This window comes from Sebastes fasciatus, chromosome 17 (genome assembly GCF_043250625.1).
Source record: "Sebastes fasciatus isolate fSebFas1 chromosome 17, fSebFas1.pri, whole genome shotgun sequence".
NCBI classification, from domain to species: domain Eukaryota; kingdom Metazoa; phylum Chordata; class Actinopteri; order Perciformes; family Sebastidae; genus Sebastes; species Sebastes fasciatus.
Window position 1 is genome coordinate 20,162,198 of NC_133811.1, and position 19,337 is coordinate 20,181,534.

Genomic DNA, 19,337 nt, shown 5'->3' on the forward strand with positions numbered 1-19,337 from the left:
ACGGCATGGTTGGTACCAATGGATTTCTTAGGTTTCTCTTCACTCTACGTTTAAAACTGAGCCCGCTGCAACCTCCGAAATATCGATTGCATTAATGCGTTAAAGAAATTAGTGGCGTTAAAACAAATTTGCGTTAACGCGTTATCATCGCGTTTACTTTGACAGCCCTAATAAATACATAAGCATACAGCCAGTCTGTCTGTGCAACATGGTTAAATCAATACGACAGCCTAGGTTGAATCTCCAGCACTTCAAGGGGGAGTGTGTATGTGCCCAAGTGTCTGTGTGTGTCTTCTCAGGTTGCAGCAAACTACCTGCTTAAACACTGTAATCTGTAAAAGCTCAGCTGAACTAGTTAATACTACTAGGCACACGCACACACACCCACACACAGAAGTATAATGTATATCAAATTGCTCTCGCTTTACTCTCTTTGTGTGGGTCTCTGATGCATGAAATAACATTACACAAACTAAAACTGCAACAAATTCTCAACATAAGGTCTACATTTCTTGTTGTTTCCAAAGCTTTCAAACACATCTTGTGGCCAGATGGAGTATATAGATTATCTCTGCACTTTTTATTTTTTTTTACCAATTTTTGAACATAGCATTGTCGCATTATTAAATGTCTAACCACAGTGACTTCATATTGGTAAGCATGCACATCCTAAGATTAAAGAGAAATGCCTTAGTTGTACATGGTTAATTTTTTGAACTGTGATCATCTTATCCTCTGCATCACTCATTTCCTTGGTAAAAGAGAAGCTCAGGATTTGCGGATAACACAAAGAAAAGCAAATTAGAGGAGACAACAGCTTTAAGAGGTGAAATAAGCAGAGAGAGAGAGGAAGAAAGAATAAAAAGATGCTTCCTGGAAACTAACAGTCATGACGATAACAATACTCCCGTGACCATCTCACCATTTCACCAAGCAACAATTATAGATGGCCTTGGGCGAAACGCACATGTACACACACAGTCGCAAACACAAAAAGACATGCGCACTGTCAGAAGCAGTCACTCACACTCTCTGTCACACATGCACACACACACACACACACACACACACACACACACAGAAGTAAAGTGAATTGTGAAAGTCGTAGAAAGTTTATGCGGAAGTCAAACAACCAACTTCAGCAGAGTTTAAAGTACTGACTCTGGCAGAATGTTGTTGAAAAAAGAGCAAACATCCCCAATAAGCTTATGCTGAGGAAATAGTGTGAATAATATAATCTAATATCGACTGCTTAACACCTGGTTTAGGTTTTTTGTTGTGTTTTAAAATGAAAGGGGCATGCACCATGTGATGTAGCTTTTTTTTTTTAAAGCCCTATGACTTCAATATTTGATAGATAGAAACAGCCTCTGCTGGAATGTTCAAAAATGTTGTGGGTTTCCAGGACTGTGAAAGAAAGCAAACACCTGCTCAAGACCATACTGTCAAAAGCATCCTTACAGTATACGACCAGAGAGTCGACTTGTAAACCACATTAAAAATGTCCTCTTTGGCATTACTACTATAGCCAACAAGGATTAAATAATATACAAGTTTGAACTCTTAAAAACACGATGGCCTCTTGTGGACCCAATGAGCCAAACTGTATTCATGTGTGATGATGTTAGTCTCCATAGTAGACATTTCATGTAGTGAGACCATTTTTTGAAACTTGACCTTGCTGTATAAGATGATAAGATAAGATGAAACTAGAGACCTAGGGCATTCAAAGGATGTATTGATTTTCTATTGACAATAAGGAGGTTTCTAGAACAGAAATGTTCACCATCTAATTGCTGAAAAATTAAATTCTTGCAGAAATCTCCAAATGTCAAAGGTTTTTGATACCAAATCACAGCATGGCTTTTTCTATGGTGTTCCTCAAGGTCTTGGTGTCTTATTGTGGTATTATGGAGGGATTATTGATCATTTTTATCAATTCTCAAGTGGTAAAAAAAAGGTGTAAATTTAGCACCAAATCTGTGTAACAAATGGTATCAACCCAAAAATTGCTGCAACAACTTATGATACATAAGTACGCATGAGAATGGCCATCATATACTTCTAACATAATGTTCTAAGCCCCTATGCGCTTTCAAAATTTATTCAAATTAATTAATTTTCTGATTTATGACTAAAACAACTTCACATCCAGTGCTCCATCTCAAATTAATTGTCAGGTTCCCAGCTTTTAGATCATGTTCACCACTATGTGACATTTACTGTTGACCTGCTATCTACCCCTAAAGACCACCTGTACACCCCTCCTAATTAGCAGATATAATGTATCCATTGCAACAAATGTTACAAGATTCTCAAGCAATTATGCATTTGATGCTCTTTCATTCTCTTTCTATATTAAATGTTCCCTTTGTTAAGCTAGAATGAACAGATCCGATTAAAATTAGCATTTTTATTTCTTCATTACCGCCAGACTGCCTTCCAGTTATGTCTTATATGTGTTTGTTGTATGTCAGACTATACTTGGCTTAAACTCATGGCTAACATACCGAAGCTAAAAAATATATAATCCTGCTGCAAACAAGCTTGACAGTGACGTTGTTCTCGTTAGTGATGCGCAGCTCAAAGGGAGCTTTTATGATGAATTAAATACACTGCATACATACACATACATTATTGTATAGCAGTGACTTTGGAGAGGATGCTGGTGAAGTACAAAGTAAATACTAGGAAAGGTAGGTGAAGTTTAAAACAAGCTTTCAGACTCCCAGGTAGTGGAGCCCCATCAGCTATAACTACAGGGGCTTTGATGCTGAATGTGAAGTGAATTTCAGCTTTGCAGAAAATATGGAGTGATTTGGAGTCTGTTTTATTCAGCACAAACAGCCAATGCAGCAAAAGTACAGATATTAGCCTGTAGCTAGCTGACAATGCATACCCAACTGTGTGTGCCTGTGTGTGTGAGTGTGTGTGACAGTATAAAGTCAGACTCAAAACTTACTAGAAATCCCAGTAGTTTGTCTTTTTTTTTTCTCCAGTTTCTCTCATATTTCATCTCGTTTCTGTATGTTCATGAAGTGGAGTCTCACATCTTCAGGATAAATGTTTCACTGAAGTTAAAGCAGATCATTGTTGCCTGGATCCATTGTGATTTGTGTCTACTTTTACGTCAACCTGTACTCTACACATACATGCCACCTCTAGAATTAGCTGCACCTTTTCTCTGAACCAATCTCGGAATCCATCAGCTATCGGTCTGACGACAGATAAGCCTCTGGGGACAACGGGCTGTATTTGTGGGGTTCTGGTGAAGCCAGCGGATATCAGGGCCAAGACTTTCCTTTTCCGTACGTTGCTCATTGTTTACAGTCTGATTAGCAACTCGAGATGCGAGACTCTCATGCTCATTTTAAGCCAATAAAAAGCTAAATAATCGATGATAGCCGGTGGGTTCCGAAATTGCATTTCGGCCAATGTATTCGGCCTCTTTTGCCCTCCACACGGACTATTAACCTGCATTCAACCAAAGCCTGCTCGAACGTGATTGGTCAATACTACTCTGACTAAAAACAGATACCAAAATCTAGTCCTGTTGCCTAGAGATTCTTCATATGAATGCAGATTCTGTTTATAGTGATTAAGGATTAGAGCCATGACCCTTGAGGATTATGTAAGGACACAAGCTGAAGCTAAATTCTGACACAGCATGGCCTTTGTTTGGGACATAGTATGACTGCAGTGTTATTGCTCACAACAGGAAAAGCATTAAAGTGTTGCCTGATCAGACTGCAGCAGAATTAGTACCATGAGCTCAACCAATAATGCCCACACCCCTGTGAACACACACAAACATGCACCCAAGCAGCAGGCTCAATCTCGTTATGCTGACTACACACAAGCACACACTCACAAACAAACAACCACACACACACGTACTCTTTTCATTTCCGTTTCTCAGCCAGTCTAATTTCGAGTTTTGTCATAGCACATTATTACTTTTTCAATTTCAACAATAACCCCCTACTTCCTCTGCTTCTAGCACTTCTCCCTCTCTCCACCTCCCACTGTTGTTCCCTTTGTGTCACCCAACTCTCTCTTTTTCTCTCACCTCCAAATGGTCTTACTGTGACTAGAAGATATTGCACAGAAATCCATCTGTGTTTATGGTGTGGGCGCACCGATTTATCGGCGGCCGAACATCGGTATTGGTTGATATCGCCTTGTTGACTGACTGACATCAGCAGATAAGCAGTAAAACAATGACTTAAAACAATCACTGCGGTCTGGGTGGGAACGAACCTTGTGTGTGCGTAATGTGTCACAAGAAGCCTGTCAGTCCAACGAGAGTATGTTACATTGGGAACATCCTCCACATGCCCTGCAGCAGCACGTCTGGGCCGCCGCATCGTCGTCCTACTAGTCCACTAGTTAATCAATTGCAGAAGGCAATAGCTATGTAAGTACTGAAACACTATTATTTTTGAGTGGGTAATTGTAGGCTACAGCAGCTGAAAAGGCTTTTGAAGCAGTTATTTAAGCAAAAAATAATATTTTTCATTGAAAGGTCAGCCTATATTAATCGTTGTTTCATAAATGTGTATGATTGAATTTGTGCTCTTTCAAAGACTGTGTAATGAAATAATGAATTACTTTAAAACAGCTGTTATTTTTTTTAATCAAGAGGTATTTGTTTCCCTGGCACAAAAGGGGAATAAATAACAGCAGAAAACAAATTAATAATAAAAAAAAAACATCGGTATTGGCTGAATCATTATTTTAAACATTGGTATCTGCCCAGAATTTTGCAGTCGGTGCAATCCCTAGTTTATGGTTGACTCAGTTAGTCACGGTGTATTAATGCACCTGTACAGTACATACACAAACTGGGTCAATCACATTTTCTCTGAAATTCCTTCATTTTCAGCTCTCTTCCTTGCTCACTATATTCATTGATGCTGTGTCTCAGTTTATCTCTGTCTTGCTCTCTTTCACTCAGGTCACCCCCACCCCACACACTTATGCACAAATACACATTCACCCAAACCATGAATATTCATAAGCATATTTTCTATCTGTGAGATCATGATGGAATTTTCTCAGGGCAAAGTATGCTGATGTGTGTGTGCGTGTGTGTGTGTGTGTTGATTTCTGTGAATATGGATGCCTTGAATGCTGAAGGGTATTTCTGTCCTGTAAATAATTCTGCACCAACTTAGAAGCACAGATACTGACACTCATACATAAACGCACAAACACACAGATGCACTCAAGAGGCCCACGTAGAATCTATCCTTAACACATTCGTATATACCCTTTTATGCTTTTGCTACTGCATTACTGTGGCATACTGTAGCTGGGCAGTATGTTTTTTTTCCATTATATTTAGCTCATGGTACTATATAACACAGTTTGGGTACAATAAAAGTGTGCTGAAACAGCACCCTTACAATACTAGCCCAATTTCAAATGGTGTAAGATTGGATATACTGAGACATCACATGAGAACAGGAGGACCTCACAATGAGGGTGAACTGATGGAAGGCATACTGTATAATACAAAGCACACTATATAACAAACTGATGGTTTGTTGTAGTGACCCCAGAAGTTATCTACATAGTTTATAAAAACAATAAACACGGCATATCATATGGTGAGACAAACTGAGTTCTGGCAGAATTTGGGTTTTAGAATCAAGACTACATAGGAGAGTTCCACTCATACCAACTGCATCCCAAAATGATGTCTCTCTAAACCACTAGAATCATCATCGGGGGCTTGCATGGCATTATATTGTACGTTCCCAGTGACGGCAGTCATTTTTTATGCCTGTTGGAAAACAATCTAATTTGCAAAGTGATTGTTCAGTGGTGGCTTAGTGTGTCGGAAAACATTTCCGACACACTAAATAAATAAAGTGAACAGTAAAAGCAACACCTGCTCAACGTAATGTGATCCAGCACCATGCAACAAATACTAGGTTATTATTTTGGACCATGTCAAAGGGGTGTTAACACATCTCTATGGTAATGCTGTATATGTAAAACTGTAGTTCTATTGTTATATTAGGGTGCATTATATTGTAGGGTGTACCTTGGTTGGTTTGTAGTTTGTTCCTGCATTCAGAGCCATAGTGGCTCCAACTGAAAGGCAGGGATTATGAAGCCATAATATTCATATTTACACTTACGACTTATCTAAATTCCCAAATCCCACTGGACTGAGTATCTGTAGGAGAGAGACTCAATCGGAAACAACATTTGATTTCCACAAAGAAGGGGCAGTGTGCTGCATATCCAATAAACACGTCGTGCGCCTATATTCTATTGCTCAATGTCGGAACAAAAGGCGGTCAACTGATTTCCCCTATAGCAAGCTTTGGTCATAAAGGTGAGTGATGAATGTGAAGAGAGTGTTGAAAGTAGCCGCATTGTACCATGTTGAGTGAGTGGGTATTCTATCCTTATGTAGTTTATTCACGATGAATGCATGATAATTTAACCACAGTGTACATAAGAGTACTTATGTATGTGGAGAGGTGCTCATGTTTACATTTATATAATTGTAAGAATAAATGGACAAGATTGCATGCACAGAGAGAGAGAGAGAGAGAGAGAGAGAGAGAGAGAGAGAGAGAGAGAGCGCAAGCGAGCACATTTCCTGTGATATTGCTAAAAGCACTGTATTTCAAGTCATTTGATTGCATGGCTGAATAATTGATAGAAAGCTATTACGGCTGGTATGAATGCCTCTAGGTGTCACCACATACACACACACAAGAAGAAACACGCAAGCGTACAACTCTGTGTGTATGTGTGAGTGTTGTTGTGTGGGTATATGCTTTTTTTTGCATGATGTGTGTTTGTGGGGGGGAGGTATGAATAGTTGTGTGTGTTGCTGAGTTGGTGTGAACGTATTAGTAGCTTAGCTCCTCTTAGCCTCACTGACAGAGTGACAGAGACATTGCTAATCCAGCACTGACAAGTTGCCATTTCCCCCCCTCTTCCCTCTCTCTCTCCCCTCCTCCCCTAGACCCAAATTACAGTTCACTGCACAGTGAGGTATGTTGTGCAACGATTCAGCCCATTAATGCATGTATTAGTTTTTGGTTGGCATTGTTGTGCACGAAAAGGCAGGGCTGATTGGGAACAATGCACGAGCATTATACATATTGGCCATCAAAACGGAGTACCCTGAGGTTAAAAGTGGAGCAAATTAACATGTCTATTTTAGCATTTTTGTCCCCTCTTGTGATGTTTGAATGACAATATTCAACCTTATTTGGTTGCAGCACTTTATTTAGTAGTTTTGGTCAGATATTCACCAATATAGTCTGTAAAATCTATTGGGCTTGTAATTGAAGACAATTCAGTAGTCATCAAAGATGCGTTATCACTTCTACTGAGTGGGGAAACCCTTTGCATTCAACTTTTGAGAATAATCCCAACCAAAGTGTCATAAATTATCTGGGGTCATATCGCAGCCTTATGAAAGTAGTTTAAGTTTAAATGAATAGAAAGTGAGAATAAGTGAATTAGCAGTCATCTGCTCCGTTTAGTGAGAATCGCTCTTTAAGACCTCTTCAATGGCCTCTTTCATTCTTAAACCAACTCTATGAAAAGAGCATGTAAATAAAGATTTAGTCTTAACTAAAGGGCTTTTCTACGCTGTGTCGTCCGTGCCTACGGGGCTGTCTATCTTACTGTACATTTTCATGATATCTCAGTTAGGGTAACCACAGGATCTGATTTTGTTCCATCTTTTTCTCATTTGTGTTTAGTTAGGTGGTATAAATAAAAACATAGAAGGCCTATGGGGGTAAGCGTTAATGTTGAAATGCCAGGCGATTGTTCTGCATCTCCTTCTTAATGAAACTGCCACTAGTTTCCACAGAGCTGATCCATGACAGCTTTAACCTCTGTATACTTGTTTCGTGACATCAATGTATCTGAACTAGTGACCACCAGCCAGTATCCAGTGTCTTCCCCACTATGTCCTCCGTTTACAGACTGACTACAGGATTGAGCTGAGCGCTGTCTCTAAAAAACATTCACAAACGTCTCCTACTATGCAGAGTTCAAGCAAAAATTTGATAAGGAGAACCTGGCCTGGACTGCGTAACTGTTTGTGTGATCAGGTCCTGCTGCTGTCACTGCAATCCTGTCCACTGCCATCACACATGAATATTAGCGTGAATGCTTCCAGTGTGTGTCCTTGAACCTTGTTGACAGAGTCACCCGAATCATTGCTGCTGAGCGGTAGTCTGAGTGCAGCTCCTATAGCAGTTTTCCCTGAGGTTTTATGCTGTGGTGATCTACACCTAGCCTTTTTATTTCTCTGTAGCGGTTGGCGGTATGTCTCTTGTTTATCACTTCTGCTTGCATCACTAAAGAGTTCACATACCATGAACTGACAGCCCTCCCAGTTCAATATTGAATCCGACACCTCTCTCCTAGGAGGGGTCCCCTATGAGAAGTGTAAATGCCTTCTCCTGTGTGTGAAGAGATGTTGCTCTTCTGGATGACTGACTTTGTGTTGCTCATCACATCTACGACCGCAATGCATTCAGGTGGAGTGGCATAGGTCAATATCTAAATCTCAGTCTTTGCCAGTTCAGGTCATTGATGACAGCCAGATTGACAGTCAGATGAGAGTCACTGGAATAGTATGTTATTAGGGATGCACCGATCCGACTTTTTCAGTCCCGATACCAATACCTATACCTGGGCTTTGGGTATCGGTCAATACCAAGTACCGATCCGATACCAGTGTTTAATTAATAAGCTGTAAGCCTCACTGTGTGGAAGGCAACGTCAGGCTTGACTTAAACATTCCTTTCTTAACTTTGTAAAACAAAATGTAACAAATAAATATAATAGATATACATTTTGTGAATTGCTATTTATTATTGAAATAATAAATCATACACCAGCAACTTGCTAAAACAATCTTCAAAGTTAACAGGAAGGGTCAAAATTTAAACAGGAATTAAAATTCAAGTATATATAGTATATAAACATAGAATTGAATTTAATAGATCTGCCCAATTGTTACCGATATCTAAAGCTATTTGAGCCAGTATCGGCCCAATATCCGATCCGGTATCGGTGCATCCTTATATGTTATGGTAACTGTAATTTAATGATGTATTTCAATACAAAATCTTACAGCTTCCAAGCAGCTCAGGGTAGAGAAATCATAACAGGTGTAACATAATGTTATTTGTTCACCTCAAGGGTGCGTTCGCCTATGAGCGTATTGTGACCAGGAGCGTATGTTATGGTTCCAGTGTTAACTCTGTATTAGTCCTGACACCTTAAACCACCAATCAGTTCCATTCCCCCTAAAGCACATCCCTTCCAGATACCAGGGTTTACATGCAGCTGCCATCTGGCCACTCACAAACATGTTGTTGACAGATGTTTTCAGATAGCCCCTATTTTTTAAAGCACCACCCGTGTCATGTGACTTAACAGGCCCATCTCCCGACCGACATCCACTCAAGATAAACACAACGGGAGATAAACTGTAATTACGCTGTCAAATTCTTATGGCTATGATTATGGTTAGTCATCACTTAGACCCCCCCCATTAAAATGTGTCTTGTATGTAGATATGATTTAACCAGATTACATTTACAACTGGTATTAATATGCATCTCCAGTGTCCACATTGAGATTCGACTGAGACCCGATAGCTCGGTCTAGAAAAGTCAATTTATACTTGTGTTCAATGTGGTCACAATGCATCCCTGACCACCTCCGGAGGTGGTTTGGCTGATTGGATCACAATCCGCCCGTTATTATCGCGTTACCTTTGACAGTCCAAATATATACACATTTTAATGCCAGTTGTAAAGGGGGTCTTACTTGCCTACTTACTCATCCAGAAAAAAACCCCAGACATGGACATTTATTCCATTGGAGTCCTCTTTGTCATCACCTGTCAATTGTAAGTCCAATATGGAGACGCCTTCAGTTGCTGGTTTTGTCCACAAACTACTGTACTCAGAAAACTATCTGCGTCTCTGTGGCTTGCTACATGTTTGGCTTACTTTAACAGTGACTCATTCTCACTCATTCTGATTCTCTGTGTTTGGGTGAGCATGCATACTCGAGCACATTTACTTTTTTTGTAAATGGGGGCCAATGAGAGCCATTGGGACTCAATCATATGGTCTACTATAGTGAAACAATGAGCTGTCAGCGGCTGAAGGCAGCATACATCTGCAGATTTTGAGTGTCAGTCTCGATAGGATCGGTTGTACAACCAACCCTCTCATTAATAGGGCGTTATTTACAGATATTTGATGAAGATATTTTTAAAGCTTTAACGTAATCTTTATCTACAATGTTTATATTAAGTATATGACGTGAATCTGTTCAACAAGATGTTATTTATATATGATATATTATAGATGCTGATCCTGCTGTTGTAATTAGAATATGGATTACTTCAAACTTATTTTAATGAGAACTGTGCATGACTGGACACGCACACATACACGTTTCTAGTTTTACATCCACCTACACAATATGGGTTATTGGGCTATGCAATAAGTTCTTTTTCAGCATATTTATGTGGTGAGTCATAGCATACAACACTATGTACACAGATCATCTACACCTACCCCGAAAATCCAAAAATAGACAATAGCATAGAGTACATTCCGCATATTTGCCTCTCCCACACAAATCTTTTGATTATAAAGTAAGGCATAAAAACACACACACACTCAATACAGACAAGCGTTCCTGGATTGCCTGCCTGGCTCGCTTTCACATACCCGCACGAATGCATGCACAGTCTGTCTGTCGTTCTGTCTCTCTCACAGACACATGAATATGAAGGGTTTTCTTCAAAAGAAATATATGGAGGTCATTATTTATATCATTTGGTCAAGTGTTCTTTAAAAAATAAACTAATTGCTAGTAGCCTTTTCTGTTTTTGTCATTTTGTTTTCATGCGATTCAATTTTACTTTAGAATAAAACTCTTCATATCCAGTCATGTACACACACATACAGGTTTAGTCGCCCATACCTCGACAAATCGGAGCAGGAAAGTCCCAGACGGCGGTGTTTCCAGCATTGGTGATGCAGGTGAGCGTGGCATGGCCGTCTAAGACGTAACCAGGAACACAGTTGTACCGCACGCGGTCTCCCACAGCATAACGGCCGGCACCACTTAGCACTGCTTTGGGTGGCACACCAGGGTTTCCACAAGCTGTACTGTGGAGTTCTGCAGAGGGAGAGAAAAAAACAAGACAGAGAGAAGGATTTAAGCTTTTTCAATTTCTTTTTTTGAATTAATTGCACGAAAATGTTAAAGTATGCATTTCCCCCCCTAACTCGACCGTGACTCAACCCAATAATATATCCAACCCTTGCTCAGCGATGCATCCAATCCAGAGACAGCTCTGGAGCACTTACAGCCCCAGTCCACACACACACACACTGGATCTACCGTTAAAACACAGTTTCACAGACACTTGCATCACGATGATGCCGTTTAAATACCTACAGCCTGTTCTAAAATCTTACCCCAAGCACACATATGGGAATGTCCTTCAGCCGATAGTTCTTTTTAACACATATTGCAAAGCATGATCGTGGCTGTAAAAAGGATATTTTGACTGCACCCTCAGTCAAAGCAAATTAAACTCAGCCCCAGAGAAAGGGAGGGAGACAATAGCAGGGTGTTTTATGGTTAATCACATTATTCCCTCTAGACACATTTACAGTTCTGTGCCTAAGACGTATGCACAAGTGTGCATATAAACATCCGCACATACAAACACACCGACACAGGAGAGCGACAGAGAGAGAGAGGGAGAGAAGGGGTAATTCAAGCCATAAACTAGGAAGTAGATGGGAGAACAGGGACCAACTCTGGTCTTATTGTTTGACCTTGATTGATACAACGATGAAACTGTTGAGACAGATAGGGGTTTAGGGAGGGGGGCGAGGGAGACAGACAGATTGGGTGAGGGGGAGGCAAGAGCTAGAGAGACACAGAAAGAGGGGGAGATGGAAAAAATAAAACAAAAGGGAGACGGGGAGAAGCAGAGGATGCCCAACATGATAGATAGAAGTAAGAAACTACTCAGACAGGGGGAGGGAAAGGGGGAGGAATGGGAAAAGTTCAAAGGGGAGGGCCAAGGAGAGAAAAGGGAGAATTCATAGTGGAGGTGGAGATAGAGCTGCTCCCTTTTCTTAAAATGTCACCGGAAAATCTGAAAAACCTTCCCTCCTCAAACTTCAAACATATGCGCAATAATCTTAAAATGAAGAACGCTAGTGTACAGCTGCAGGGAATCTTTTTCCATGCTAACGGCAAAAAAATTTGCAATTATCATTCACAAAGCAGACAGTGGGTAGAGAAGATTTGATGTCAGCAAATGAAACGATTGAGTGATTCTTGGTTGGCTATTCGATTCATTTATACAATGACTTTATTGCCATGCCTTTTCAATTACACCCTCCTCCCACGCTCTACACCCCCGTCTCTCGGTACCGCCACCGCAGCCACAGTGCTTGCTGATTACTCTGAGGATTATGGGGACATTTTTGCATTTTTGTCAGTGGTCACACACATACGCAGTCTTTCAGTTTCCTTTAAATGATTCTTGCTACCTTTTTTTATTATTAGCATGCATTTTGAATGTGATGGGGTCCACTAGACCAAAGCTTGTGGATCATTTAAAAATAGATATAACTAGAGCAAAAATAACTTAATAACAGAAATAACTTTGCCTCTAAATGAGTTTCCATTGCAGAAAAACAAAAACACCCATGAATGCCCTCATGGGCTGTAATTAGTTGATATAAAGTTTCTGTTTAAGGTTTTCTTTAGAGGGTTTATTTAATTCCGGTTCTCACAGAGCATAGACAACATAAACGAGAGAGGAAAATCGTTTTGCTAAAGACCCTGATAGACCCCCCTCCGACCGCCATCCTCCTTATCTTCACACAGACACACAGTTACAGAGAAAAGCACACTGACAAGACACATTTAGACACTGCACATACACACACACACACACACACACACACACACACACACACCCAGGGTCATCCATCACTGTGGCGACCCCCTGTGCTGTATTGTGATTGGATGTCAGGTTGGCCTAGTGTTGCGACCTGTTGGCCTATCGATTTTGCCAGTTAGTGTGGCCCCGCTCGGTGTCAGGATGTTTGGTGTTCAGTGTCCTATCAGACACACATTTACTCTCACAACACACACACACATACACACACACACATACAGTGCCGGTCTGTCTGTTCAGGGTACTATCGCAATCACACACACCAACACTTTCCCATGTTAAGGTCTTTGCACACCAAGTAAGTATTTTTCGTATCCATATTTTTAATCCGTCATCCGATAAAATCATTACGAACAGAAACCGTGCATAACTGAGTCCGATGTGTTTTATTATTTAATTCTTTATTTCTAATTTGCAATACGAGACAAAAGTGAATTAGTTACGTGGGTGCAATGGATAGTGCCAGTCCAAAACGGGGCTAATGAATGATTGACATTAGCAAGAAGCTAGAAGTTTAGCTGCCCAGAGCACAATCACCACTGTCTAATCTTTAGTACATCCTTTGTTTTGTGACCATCCCCGATTCCAAGCTGTTCAGCAACCACCTGCCACAATCTATCTTTAATTTCCGCATCTATTTCTTTATAGTAAAGTGCTTTGTCCTGGAAGACGAAGTGAGTGTTTATCATGCCACTTTGGATGATGATGTTTGCACGGATGGTGGCTCTGAGTGGTCAAACAATCCTCTTTTGCCTTTTGACGGATGCGGAAAAAAACAGAAATCTAACCCATTACGAAAACGCGTGATAATTTCGGACGAAAAATATGGACTTGGTGGGCAAAGGCCTCTAGCCACTTGGTTTGTAAACGGTGCCTCCATCACATTTCCATTCTATATATCTTTGTTCTATTTTTCATAAAGTTTTCTCTGATTCATTTTCTTCCTTCTTTTCTGCTTTTTTAGCACCTTTTTGTTATCTTTCTCTCCCATATCCCCTGTTTTTTTTAATCTCTCCCCCTCTTCCCTCAATGTCTCTTCCTAGCACTCTCCTCCCATCCCCTCCCCTCCTGTTCCCCCGCTCCCTCCTCCTCAACTAAAAACTTTGATGACATGCCAGCTCCTTGCCTCTCCCTCTCTATCTCTCCCCTGCTCCATCCATACCACTATATCACCCCTTCTGTCCATCCCTTCATTCCTCCTTACTGTTTCTCCCTAGTTTATTGTGAACATCACATAGTTTCATTACACTAGTTTATTCAGTAGCCAGCGGCTACACCACACTCCTTTTCATGGTTTATTGCTGCCTGCCCTCTCTTATTTATTCTCTCTTACCCGCACTTCTTCCTCCTCTCTATTCTCTCTATGTATCCATCTCTGCCTCTCTTTCCCCATCTCTGTCTCTCCCCAGTTTACCATAACCATGATTTCAGTCTCAGTTGCTTCATTACAAGCTGCTGCTTTTATGGGCCATCTGTAGAACTATCTGCATTTGTCTCACACAGACACACATATATAGGGACACACAAAGGTCTGCATGCAGGGCAGACACAAGCATACAGCTATTCTTTCTATCACACACACACTCACACACACATAACCATTTACCTGGATTTTATTTCTCCCTAGATAAGCAATTACAGTGGGTACAGGGAGCATGAGATGGAGAGGGAAGAAGTGAGATGGGAGAAAAAAATAACTGAGTGGTTGGTAAAAAGTGAGAGCAAAGTGCTCGAATGCTGCCATGCTTTCAGAGTTTTTAGTGAGACAGATGACACCGCAGACTGGAGGATTGGAGAGGGGGAGTGAAGGACAGCGAAGACATACGCAGTGAGACAAATCGGGAGACAGAAAAAGGGAAAGAGAGGCAGAGACAGAGAGGGATGATTCAATGAGTTTGGAGGCTTCACGCCTCCGTCAGCAGTAACTTTTATAAAAGATGAACCAAGTTTAAACATAATAGATGCTGAAACGCTTGAAAACAATGCATGGAATCTGTTATAAGAAACCACGTACATGGATTTCCATTTACTACATCTGAAAAATGATTTTCAGAAATTCTTTTCAAGACATTTGCGCGTAAAAGATGGAAGGACTTTAGACAGAACAGGAGGATGAATCCTGAGGTCTTTAACAAACAGATACGGTATGTGTTCTGGGGCACTTCGATCTATCAAAGGTTTCATTGGCTGTCAACTTCCGAGTCAGTTTGATTTATTCAACACTTTGACCAACTCTTTTTTATAGATTTGTGGAGAACTTGTGTCATAAAACATTGTTAGTCCGTTAAGTTTAAATTTGATAGAATAATCATTTTTCTGTTGAATGCCAAAAGCAAAAATACAGATTTAGTTTCACATTGAAGTTAGTCTGTTTATAATACTGTTATTTAGATTCCACTGCGTTCATTCAGCTAACATGACAACACTTTTCCCTCATTAACACTTGTTACTGTGTATGGTAATCAGTGTGTTTATGTATGTCTCGTTTTCCCATAGCTCTGTGTACGTATGAGAGTCAACCAGAAGTCCATTCATTCCTATGGGAACCTCCGTGATCTCTGATGGGTTCGCAAAAGTCTTGCTTGCGTTTTGTTTTTTTTCGGGCTGAAATTGGCCTCAAGTTTGTTGAAAATTATTCATTTCTGCAGCAGATTTCGGACCAACTGTATGCACTGTGTGCCACAGGTAGTTAGCATGTGGAATTAGCGAATTAATAACTGATTGATGAATGTAATACAGCTCTATCTATAAATTTTTTCTAAGAGAAATGTTCAACTGCATATTCAGTTAACATTGGTTGCAAGCTAGCTGCGTAACACATAAAGTTTTTCTTAATATAATATAAAAAAAACCCTCCTCACTTATTTGTCGCCATGCATAACTGGTCCTCTTTTGTCTTAATAATGCTCCATGCGCATATTTTATAAGACTGGACGGCAAAAAAACAGACACAATTAACAAATGAACTAAGGAGATGCATTTCCTTGTGTTGAACACTAGGGGCACTGTATAATGGGGCTATTCAATTACAAATTAAAGTGGGACAGATTTTAAAACCAGGAAAAGTAGATGGGCTTGACATTTTCCGCAGCAGGGTTTCCGCTCCGCCAGAAAGGTTTTTTCTGGCGGAGTGTATGTGTGTATATGAATATATGTTACGGTTTGTCAGCCTGACATACATGACACAGCTTGGCAAAACATGGTTGTCAGTTTCTTGTTCACAGTGATGGATTACCAACTGAATTCGAAGATTGGAATTGGAATTGAATGTGAACTGGTAAGGAAAACTGATTTTCTAAAAATCTTCACTTCGGTTCTGTCAAAATGAATATGGAAAGGAGGGAAAGTTAAAAAAAACAAAACAATCAAAAAATAATCATGCCGTTACTGTACTTTCACATCTCACAAATGGCAATAAGAGGGTTTTTTAATGGATCATCACACCCTTTAAGCTGTTTGCAGGTTTGTCCTATCAAGTTTGATATTTATCATAATACAAATACGGATTTGATTCATTATACAATTATACAGCACATGCAGTAAACTTCCATGCATCTCATTCATGCATCATCATTATTGGTTAAATCAATGTTAGATTAACTTTGTTCAGCAAAGTGAACATGTGTGACTAGAATATCTATTTGTTTTTCAATGTTATAGACAGATTAAAGAGCTTTCAATTTACTGAGCAAAACTCTGAGAAACTTCAGCAGAAAAGTTGAGTTGAGGTTTAAGAGGTTACCTTGCAGTTTTGGAGTGTTATGGTTGAAAAAATAAGGCATTTATGAGCCCATTTTGCTCAAAATATAATACATCCATATATTTGTAATATTGACAGTGGAAACTTTTTTCCTCAAGCAATCCCTCTATTGTTAGAAAGTTGCTGCAGAGCTGTCAAGCAACTGTCATTCATACTAGGATTCAGGCGATTTCCTCATATTCTAACTATGACAGCTCAACAATCACGAATAGGATAATATGGAATTATTCTACATGGCTGTGTGCTTTTTAATATGAAAAGATTAATGCCAAGATGAGACATCCGCTATTTGAAAAGTGTGACACCTTTCTATAAAAAGCATTAACAGCATAAAATATAAAACGCTACTGAAAAGCCCATTATTGAGGATCACGCTGTGCAAACGCTGAGCAAAAATGAAGACCGATAGGAAGGAGCTAAGGAAGGAAGGAATGCAGCGTTCCTATTTTACAATCTATTTTAAAACCAACAATAAATAAGAGGGTTAAACTACTGCATGCCTCTTCCTAATAAAAGCTTAAAGAGCGTGATAAAGATTCATAAGTAGTCACTGCTTGATAAGAGTAAATCGGGCAGAGCGCACTTCCCTTCATTGTTGATAATAACACACCACTACACAAGAAGAGCCCAGGCAACGCAATAATGCATGCGGTACAACGAGCACCCACAGTTCTGGCCTCCTCCAACCATCATCATCCACAGTCCAATAAGAAGAACAGCAGGGGAGAAGAGTACGGACTCTACTCCAGACAAATTCCCTGAGTCTTGAGTCGACTCCCTGTGTCGAAGCAAGGCAGTAGCACCAGCTACATAACTAATCATTTAACACCATTTTCTCATTCATGTCCTGGTCTAAAGAAACAACGTTAAAGTAATACTAACTAGAGCACTGCATACACAGGCACAAAATGATCTGAACTTTGAGGGTAAATTCAGCTCAAGGAGAATGGTCCTCGTGTTAGAAGCACATTTCCTGATTCTCCTGGCGAGAGAAGATCTCTAACTTGATCTAAAGAAGATACTTCTGACCATGGCCTGTCAAATGAATTACTGATTTTATCTTTTTCTTCAAAGACATTGTACAAAGAATGTGTCAGATAACTGTGGGTGCAACTTCTAAACTTGGAAATGGAATGGAAATGCCTAATTTAGACATAAAAACAGTACCCCTCTGCAGTACTTGTGTAAAGATAATGGCCGTATTTAATTTCACCTCTGCAGATTACAGCAGGGAAAGCATTTAGGGTAGTTGGCTTTACAACAAGTTCCATTTCTACACCAATCATCCACTTGATTGTGATTACATGACCACTTAACACTGTCAGTACCAAAATGTTCAAGCACACTGCATTTTGGTGACAACTGCAACGCAATGTGTCTGCTTTAATCATGTTGCCAAAATAAATTGGTGTCTAATTGGGTCCTCCTTAGGGACGGAGCCAGAGCCATACTTGGTCATAAGGAGGCATTAAAATAAAAGGTAAAATAACTATAACTTTTTTCTGTTGGTGTTTTTCTTTATAAATTGACTGTGTAAAGCTGAGCATACACTGTAGGATTTTAGAAATGTTGTTGTGTAACTCCTACTCTTACTGTACGAGTAGATCGTTTTGGATGTAAAGCCTAAGCTCACAATTTATGTGCTCAGACTGTACGATCTGATCGTCAGCCACGACCTGAGTGCTCACACTGTACATCTAAAATAGAAAAAAAAAAAAAAGACAGCCCGCTGGCCCCTGAGGGCCGTTCTGGCTGTAAAGATTAGTTTGAAAACTCTGAGGCAGGTAGTTTATTTGCTATTAGAGGTATGTGCGGGTCACAATGATAACAAGACAGAAACGTGCTGCCTCGATCATCTGTGCCATCGTGCCTGCTGAAACGTCTACAAAAAAAGAGGCGCCGGCGTATATGGACTCACAGGTGACTAGGAAGACGTGGACAGCATGGCTTGTCCATTTTTCAGAGAGAATTGGAGGCAAGCTAGCCATGTTTTACTCATCCTGTACTATTACACTCTATTGTGCATTGTTATCTTGATAGCTACACTCTGATTACTGTAAAAAAAAGAAGTAAAAAACAGGCACTGACGTTGGGGAATTGGCTCATCCGATGGTCAGTCGGAAGGAGTTAATTGGTTCTGGGTGTCCCCTGTACACTGCGCGACAAAAGACACCCAGTCCGACTCTAAAATGAGTTGTGTGGCTCAAACTTCGGGCCAAAAACGGGTTAAAATCGTACAGCGTATGCCCAGCTCAAGAGAGATCGTTTTCAACAATAAACAAGTCTCCTGCTCCAATCTTGTTGATGCAGGAATGCAGGAAGTAGTTTGTCCTATATGTAGTTGAGCGAAAGGTAAAGGGTGCAAGAGTTAGGGTGGTGGATATGGGACTAGTGCATGAAACTTTCATGCCAGAGACCTGAATTTGTGGTCGGTTTCATACCAATGGATGTTGGCTTTTTCTAAATATGACGGCTATCTTTTCACAACTATAGCCAACCATTTTAGTTGCTGAACCTTTACCTTTGCCATTTATCCATACTGTAGTTGTCAGTCACTGATAGTGTAGGAAT

The 19,337-nt window shown here is 40.2% G+C and overlaps 1 protein-coding gene across 8 annotated transcripts in view; it reads right to left on the reverse strand.

Annotated features, from left to right (window-relative positions):
* The window catches only part of csmd3b (CUB and Sushi multiple domains 3b), a 408,609-nt gene that overhangs the window by 237,909 nt on the left and 151,363 nt on the right, over positions 1-19,337 (reverse strand). For all 8 annotated transcript variants that reach the window (XM_074614488.1, XM_074614493.1, XM_074614494.1 and 5 more), the window contains one exon: positions 11,002-11,199. In XM_074614488.1, coding sequence (XP_074470589.1) covers positions 11,002-11,199 — 198 coding nt within the window. The remainder of the gene's footprint in view (positions 1-11,001; positions 11,200-19,337) is intronic.